The 8,611-nt window shown below is 41.4% G+C and overlaps 1 protein-coding gene across 1 annotated transcript; it reads left to right on the top strand.

Moving 5' to 3' along the window:
• The first annotated feature begins 7,304 nt into the window (after positions 1–7,304).
• On the top strand, positions 7,305–8,373 carry LOC121443346 (trophoblast-specific protein alpha-like). The gene is made up of 4 exons (XM_041645077.1): positions 7,305–7,421; positions 7,701–7,823; positions 7,917–8,054; positions 8,365–8,373. The coding sequence occupies exons 1-4, from the start codon at positions 7,305–7,307 to the stop codon at positions 8,371–8,373; spliced, it is 387 nt and encodes a 128-aa protein (XP_041501011.1).
• Positions 8,374–8,611: the final 238 nt, after the last annotated feature.

Below are 8,611 nucleotides of genomic sequence, written 5' to 3'. Positions count from 1 at the left end.
CACTCTGCATATATGTGACAGCTGTGTCACTTGGTCTTTTTGTGGGACTAACAGTGACAAAAGAGGTTGTCTCTGATTCTTCTATTGCCTTTTGGTACCCTATTCCTTATCATGGGTCACCTTGTCCAGCCTTAATACGAGGGGACGGGTTCTTAACCTTACTGCAAATTGAAATGCCACATTTTGTTGATATCCATGGAAAGCCTGCTCTTTTCTGATTAGAAATGGAGGATTAGTGAATGGGGTGTAGAGGGGATGTTAGAGGGAGGAGCTGGGAGGACAGGAGACAGGGGAAACTGTGACCAGGATATAAATAGATAGATAGATAGATAGATAGATAGATAGATAGACAGAGAGATTTCTTTAAAAAAAAAAGTCTGCCCCTTCTCTCCTCCCACCTGGTTCCTGTTTGCTCGTTGAGGTTGTTTGGATCCCATCTTCATCCACTGTTCAAAGCAGAGAATCCTAATTTGTAGGTTTCCCCCTAAATAAAAAAATATCTGTCCCCCCCCACACACAAAAAAACTAAGTTGAATGTTGCATATTGGGTGGAAAGTAAAGAGTTTCACAGAACAGAATTAAATCTGAAATTGAGTTATTTACAGCATTTAATGCCATTCAAGGCCTTAGAACATTGTTTCTACCTCAGAGGTTGAGAAGAGTGGGCTTCTGCTGGCAATGATCTAAAATGAGCATTTTACCTTCTCAGAAAATCATTAAAATCTGATGGTGTCTGGGGATACTGCAAGCCTGAAGAATTCCAACAGCCTCGCCATTCCTGGCATCTCCCATTTTCTATTAAAGAAACGCCCACCCTTATTTTTTAATTACCCATTAGGCACTGTGAAGAACCCTGTAGCTCAATTGTAGTAATATGACTTGTTGAAATTAAGACTGATATCTGTAATGAACGTTTCTCCCCTGCCCACCTGTTCCCAAATACCCAGTGACACTTTCCAAATAATTATCTCTAAGGCTTAAATATTACTTATAAATGCTAGGCCAATAGCTCAGACTTATTACTAACTCTTATACTTACATTAACCCATATTTCTATTTATGCTTTGTCATGTGTCTCATGGCTTGTTACCTCATTTTCTACACATCTTGCTTGTCTGGTTGCTGGCTGGTGTCTACTCATTCTGCTTTTCTTCCCATCATCCTTAGTTTGGTTCCCTACCTATACTTCCTGATTTGCTAAAACCAATTCAAGTAACAAATCTTTACAGTGTACATGAGCATTATTTTACAGCACATATCCAATCATTATAGAACAAGCTTGCAACATGAGCAGACTGTGGCTTTTAGAACCCTGATGGGGGGGAGGAAGCTTGGAAATCTTGCACATTTCAGAAACTTTCTGAATCTTGTAAACATCTCTTATTTCCCAAGTTGTGGGCTAAGTCCCAGAGATGCAGTTTTGGAAGGTTATCTGTAGACAGATTTTTCTTTAGGCCACCAGCTCAGAAAAAATGATAGAGTCTTATTATTAATTATGAAAGCCCTGCCAATGCTTAGGCTTGTTTCTAATTAGATCTCATAACTTAAATTAAGTCATTTCTATTCATCTATACGCTGCCATGTGGCTGATGAATTTTACCTTTCCTCCTGCCTGTATTGCTTCTTCTTCCTCCAGTTGATGACTCCATCTTTCTTCTTCCCTAAGACCTCTCTGTCCTTAGAAGTTCTGTCTGATCTCTTCCTTTCTAGCTATCGGCCATTAAGCACTTTATCAAACCAGTTGTAATGACACATCTTCACACAGTGCAAAGGCATATTCTGCAATAGTTATCACCTAGGATGCTGTGGGATTTTTCAGTGGTATGTCACTCATTCTGTGCAAAATTGTCTTTCACCTAAGTTTCTGTAAGTAACCCAAATAAACTTAATAGTTTACTACTCTAAACTTAGTTGGAATAATTTCTCTGTTCTGTCATTGATGCCTTATCTAGCAGAATAGACTCTTGTTCCCTTTCCACAAAACAAGCACAGAGCACTGGGCCAGCTCACCTCAAACTGGAAGCTGAGTTTTAGTGTCTTCACTGTCCACCCTCTTTCTAGCATTCATCATTAGCTTTTTTTTTCAAGTCAGTTCTTGGATTATGATACACCAGAAGTAGACCACAAATCCTAAAGTTTGAGGAACTAATGATTCTGGGTATCACCAAGAAAATTCTCTTTATTCAATTTGAGTATCTGCTGTTCCTGTGAAGCACAGGAAAAGGAGAGAGCAGGAAAGTTCTGCGTAAGAGAAAGTAGGTCATGATTGCTTATTAAGGCATATCTGGGAATTAAAGAGTTAAGTACTTATAAAATATCTAAGAAAACTGTACTAAGGAGTAGGTTCTAGGAGTCATTTGCATGGAATCCTGCTTGAGAGGCAAGAGAGTGCTAGGTGTCACGTAGAGATGGTTACGCAAATTTTATAGCTAGGAGCTGACTGAGACTCAGTAGATGGAATAATGTTAAGAAGCATCAAGGTGAAGGGGATTCTGACTAAACAGACCTACAGGTATCTTGCTGTTGGCCGTGTGAGGAGACAAAATCTGGGGCACAGTTGGAGGAAAGGCTCTTGATCAGTTAGAGAAGATTGTCAGATAGACAGGTTGAAGGTTCCTGCAGAACCGACTTACTAGCACTGTTGGCTTAGAGAGGATACTACAAAGACTTGCATAAACCAGCTTAGCACAGAATGTAAAGGTCTAAATAAAGTTGATCCAATAATAATTTTATAGATTTTCTATATAAACAGGTAACCCAGTGCCATAGAGCAACAACAATAACTTACTCTCTCTGGCTTATGCATCCATAACTGCTTTTCCTACATTACAAATTCTGTAGGCCAAATTGAAATTTTGTCCACATTTGGTCATGTAGGAAAGACAGATATTGTGTCTTCTTTCCCTGCTTGGTTGGGAAACATGTTTATGAGATAATATACAGGAAAAATATTGGTGTCTCTATATATCACTTACTATTCTATTGCTGTAATGAAACACCATGACCAAGGGAATTTATAGAAAGAATGGTCTCTTTTGGGTTTCTGATTCCAGTGAATTAGGGTTCTCAAAAGGGGGGACAGCAGGTGGCAGACATAACAGACAAGTGGAACAGTAGCTGAGAGCTCACATCTTGAGACACAAACAACAGGGAGCTCACTAAAAGCAAGTACATGGCTTTGGATACTCAAAAGTCCACACTTCTAACATATTTTTCCCAGTAATGCCAGATATCCTAAATCTTGTAGTACAGAGGGAGACTGCTTGTTCTTCCCAGCTGCCTGACTAGCTTACACCCAAAATAATCACTCAGAAAAAAATATTAATTAAATCACTGCTTGGCCCCTTAGTTCTATCTTCTTATTGGCTAATTCTCATATTAATTTAATCCATTTCTATTATCGCCGCATGGCAGTGGCTTACCAGCAAAGATTCTAACCAGCATCTGTCTTAGGCGGAGGATCCATGACTTCTTTCTCTGACTCCACCCTTCTTTCTCCCAGCATTCAGTTCTGTCTTGCCCACCTACATTAAGTTCTGTCCTATCAACAGGCCAAGGCAGTTTCTTTATTCATTAACCAAGACAGAAGGACCTCCCACATGGAAATCTACCCAAACTGTGTCTCCACCTGTATATCATATATGTAGGTGTGCAAGAATATGGGGACAGCTCATTCAAACCACTACACTATGTAATAAATATTATGTATCCTCTAAAATAAGGAAGTTAGACACATGTTATTGGGACCTAATTTATGCAATTTAAGAAAAATTACTTTTTATTCATGTATTTTAAATTCGAAGGAGAGCATGTATGTGGAGGTCAACAAAAGGCATACCAAAGTCAGTTTTCTCCTTCCACTATTGAGTGCCTTAAATTCAGGTCACTGGGCTTTCTGGACCATGTGTTTACCTTCCATGATTTATCTTTCAGGCCCATTATTTATCTTAACAAATGGTCTTTTAAAGGGCTAGTACCGCTGGGACGCATACCAACAATAGTTAAAATTAGAACTTTCATGCAATATGTGTCAAGGTCACATGGTGCTTCTGGGTGGTACGCCAATGAATCTCAATCAGAGAAATCTGTAAATTATGATATGTACAAAAATATGTAAATTATGATTCCATTTTGATCAAATAAGAAAAAAATATTTATTAAAATATTATTGTAGAAATGACAAGATGCTTATTTTACTGAAGAAGGATTTCTATAACAAATATATGTTTTATGTTTTTGAGAAAATCATGATTTGGAACATTTCTGAACCTTGGTTTATTTATTGGAAATAGATTCATCTCTCATAAAATACATCCTGATCATAGTTTCCCCTTCCTCCACTCCTCCCAGCTTCCCCTACTTCATCTCTCCCCAGACCCACTCACCTTCCATTTTAATTCAGAAAAGGGCAAGCCTCCAAGAGATGACAACCAAACAGGACAAAGCAAGATACAGCAAGACAAGGCAAAAATCCTCATTTTGAGGCTGAACAGGGAAACCCAAAGAGTCCGCAAAACAGGCAAAAGAGTCAGAGACACACCTGCTCCCACTCCTAGGAGTCCCACAAAAGCACCAATCTAAACACCATAGCACATATTCCGAGGACTCCATACAAACCCATGCAGGCCCTGTGCTTGCTGCTTCAGTCCCTGGCAGCCATGTAACCCCTGCTTGGTTGATTCGGTGGGTCATGTTCTGGTGACATCTGTTTTGAAGTCCTGGGTTGTAGTAATGAAGTACCCGTGTTTTCTCCTACCTAAAACATTCTTACACTCTCTTTGTCTCATGTTGTAACATTGAGGTTCATGAAGTGTGTAAATGGAGGTAGCAAATTCATTTCCTTGTCACCCAGTCCCAAGTCCTCACACAGAAATTTAGATTAATTAGATTAACTGCAAACTGTTTGGCCTATTAGCTCAAACTATTATTAACTAGCTATTAAAACTTAAATTAACCCATTTTTTACTAACCTATGTATCACCGCATGACTGTGGTTTATAGGTAATATTTGGCATCTTTCTCCTTTGGCAGCTACATGGGGTCTCCCTAACTCCACATTCTTCCTCTCTCTATCGCTTCCTACCTGATTCTATTCTGCCTGAGCATTGGTCAAATCAGTTTCTTTATTTAACAATGGTAATGAAACATATTCACAGAGGCACTTCTGCCCTCAGAAATGTCTTAACTTAAATGTCAAGAAAGACACTGGGATTCCATACAGCCACATCCAGAGGGTGCAATTGGAGAAATTTCCATATTTCTCATTTATCCTTTTTCACTAATTAATGCAGTCTGTTAACAAATGATTCTCATATCATGAATTGGTTGCTAAAGATGTGAGAGGTCAAAGTTTCTCTGCTCAAGGAGACTAGGCAAGATGAGCAACCAGTGGAGGCTTCACAGGAGACCTCATCCCATCCTTTCATCCTCTGTCCCACCCAAGGCTTTGGCCTTGACCATCTCCTCTCTGTTTCAAGACAGCCTTCCTCTAACTATTCTCTTTATTTAAAATCTCCTATTTAATTTTGATTTATGTGTGTGTATGCATTTTCCCTTCAGCATTTGTGTGTCCAATGCTCAAAGGGAGAAGAAGAGAGTATTGGATTCCCTGGAACTAGAGTTAAAGATTGTTGGGGGCCACAGGAGGATCCTGGGAGCTGAACCTTGGTCTCTTGTAAAACCCGCCAATGCTCTTAGGTGCAGAGCTGTCTCTCTAGCCCCTCTTCTACCTATTTTTGTGAGACCTGCCTGGATTAAATCCATCCTAGGGTCTGTATTCCAACCAACAGACACTAGACTTGAATACACTGACTCATACTACTCTAGGGTGTGTTTCTTATTCAAAGGTAAAACCATGGTTATGTTGAAAATCCATTCAAAATAACCTGGAAACAATTTTCCTTAACCCACAAAGCACAAGAATAGGTTACTAAGTGATCCCTGATGTCAAGGCTCATTCTTTAGTGTCCTTAACAAAAGAGCCATTGCGATCTCCCCCATAGTTGACCATAACAACACATCACTCCATCCTCCAGGACAAGGTGGAATCAAATTTCTGAAAACATCTGGACTGATAGAGCCTGGGGCCCAAGGCTGTCATCTGCACAGACAGTCATAAAGACATTAGGATTGTTGGGTGGGGCTTTGAGGCCAGAAATTGTGGATTTAAAGACAGACGGTGTGCAGCTGGGCTACATTCTGGATGCCCAGAAACCACTGAGGAGCTGTCAGTGAAGTGCACAAGTACAGCATTGGACATCTCAGGTGAGCCCTGGCTCTGCCAAAGTAGACTGGGAACTGGAAGAGCGCCCTGGAGAGACACCCTGGAGAATGAGGCAGACCCATCATGAATGAGGATGACTCCTTACACTTAGGAGTCTTGGTGAGAAGCAGGGGAGGATGAGTGGAGGATGGAACAAGTCAACCAGGCACCTCAGGCATCTAGCTTTGTGTTGGATCCCTGTGAATACAAGTCTAGCCTGGTCACAGGGAGTATCATTTGTCCCTTGCACAATGGCAGCCTAGTACTTCCCATTCTGATAGATTACCTATTCCCATATCAAAACAAGTTAAAACTTTGGTCTCTTCTGGCCTGTACAGACAGAACACCAAGCAGCATGGCCCTAACCAGGCATCTTCTTGGGAAGGTAAACTGAAGAATGCAAAGTCTGGCTAAGAGTGGTCTCCTCTTTACTCCATGCATACTAGTGGCTCTGCCTTCCAGTGACATGTCCTTGTGAACCCCTTCCTCTGTGAGGCAGTAAGCAGAGACTCAGGGGGCACAGAGACAACTGTGAGTCAGAGGAAGAAGTAGATGTTGTCGTTCCTAGGTTCTCAAGAAAGGAGAGGTTAGACTGTTATTATTCAGGAGGGAGGGTCCAAGACATAGGGTAACTCCTGCAATGCAACAAGCTGGAAGAAGATGTTCAGTGTCCCTCAGCTATTGAAGTTACCATACTCTGTACAAATCCTAGGTCTTCTCTGCCTTGTGTCCTTAGTTTCAGTTTTAACTTTGGAATCATGGAGTATATGAACATCTGCCTGATAACTGAAGCTCATACATCTTGCTGTTTCCAGGCCTGCAGCCATGAGCAGCTACTAAAGTTGGTGGTCTAACAAATACCTCCATATGTTTTCTTCAACAAATCGCATCCTTATACTTTTACATATTGCTTAGGTAAATACTTGGAAGAGTTCAAACAGTCTTGATCGACCATTGGATCTCAGTAAAGAAGAAAACGTTTTAGTAACTTTGAAATACGTAGACTAGGGATTTCTCCCTTTTTCCTCCAGGCACTTGAGACATGAATCCTGCTGTCTTCCTAGTCATCCTGTGCTTGGCAGTGGCCTCAGCTACTGAATCCCCTGATGTCACTCTGGAGGTCAAAGAGCAAGAGGCGACGATAACAAATGAGAAGCCGGTTGGTAACATGAGAACTGTCCAAAGGGATTTCAGGAGTACTAGTTCTTTTCTTAGATGTACACAGACATAAAAGAGGTCATGGGGTCAACTGTCACCAAAGGACTCCTTAAAATAGCTATGGACATGAGGTGACCTGCATTGCTGAAATGCAGGGTATGCAGAATGGCTCCTGAAATTCTTCTCCAGGGCTCATCTCTGTCTGCCACAGCAGGTCCTCTGGCTCAACATGTGTATGTAGTTAATATGAAGAAAATAATGTCACTTACATTATCCCTAGAAAGAAGAAGAATACAGAAGAAAGATATGGGACCAGTTTATGAAGAAGATTGAAGTCTATAATAAGAAAAAAGGCCTGGAGAACGAGGACATCAGCCTAGAAATGAATGCGTTTGATGACCTGGTGAGTGTGGCTTGGGTGACTTAGCTCTGTGTTCTTCCTTCACGTTTTTACAATGTGTTGGTTTTCAATGTTTTATTTCCTTTTTCTATGAAGACTGATAGCGAATTCACAAAATTGATGGATGAAGTTTTATTGCCAATATTTGATGGGGAGGAGAAGACTCAAACACAGCCAGTTGGTGATGTCGTTAAATTTGACTATTCACCAGCGAGTGGTGATGTCCAGGATCAGGTATGATGGTGTCACATTCACACCCTGAACTGCCCATGGGAAGCCAAGAAGGAACTGGAGTCCTCACTCATGTCAGCTGTGGAACAACACACAGCTCACTATTTGGCTAAGTGTTCTGCCCTGTGGGTTGTGGCTAGAGGTGATAACTGCTTGTGGGTGACAACCTTCTCCTGCTCAGGGTAGATGTTCTGCTTCATGAGCTTTAAACATGGCTGGTGCCCTTGAAGGGCGGGTGCTCCCGGGGAGGAACTGTGACAAACCCACCTTGCTGCAGTTTTTCTAATTCATGCAATGTGTGCTTTGCTTCCAGCCAGAGTAACATGGATGGCAACGTAAAGTAGCCAAGGAGTGAAGCGACCACTGTGCCTTTGTCTCAGAGCCTCCTGCCCCAAGATGTGAGCTGCCTGATGGTGAGGAAGAAGGTCTGAAGTGGGGGAAGGGAGCAGAGCAGAAGGGACCTCAACATCACACCATCCAACACTCAAATCCCTTCAGAGCCACACTGTGGTGTGAACTCCAAGGCATGATCACACTAAAATAAAAAACCTTACAAACAC

The sequence above is a fragment of the Microtus oregoni genome, unplaced genomic scaffold (genome assembly GCF_018167655.1).
Source record: "Microtus oregoni isolate MIOR12 unplaced genomic scaffold, Mior012 000105F_ref0000443, whole genome shotgun sequence".
NCBI classification, from domain to species: domain Eukaryota; kingdom Metazoa; phylum Chordata; class Mammalia; order Rodentia; family Cricetidae; genus Microtus; species Microtus oregoni.
The sequence above is the reverse complement of the archived record's forward strand: the minus strand, read 5'-3'. Positions and strand labels throughout refer to the sequence as shown.

Bases quoted from the DNA above. Each gene is read 5' to 3' on its own strand.
- LOC121443346 (XM_041645077.1), top strand. From the start codon at position 7,305: ATGAATCCTGCTGTCTTCCTAGTCATCCTGTGCTTGGCAGTGGCCTCA. The intron at 7,422-7,700 runs GTTGGTAACATG...CATTATCCCTAG, and splicing joins CGATAACAAATGAGAAGCCG to AAAGAAGAAGAATACAGAAG. The intron at 7,824-7,916 runs GTGAGTGTGGCT...TTTTCTATGAAG, and splicing joins TGAATGCGTTTGATGACCTG to ACTGATAGCGAATTCACAAA.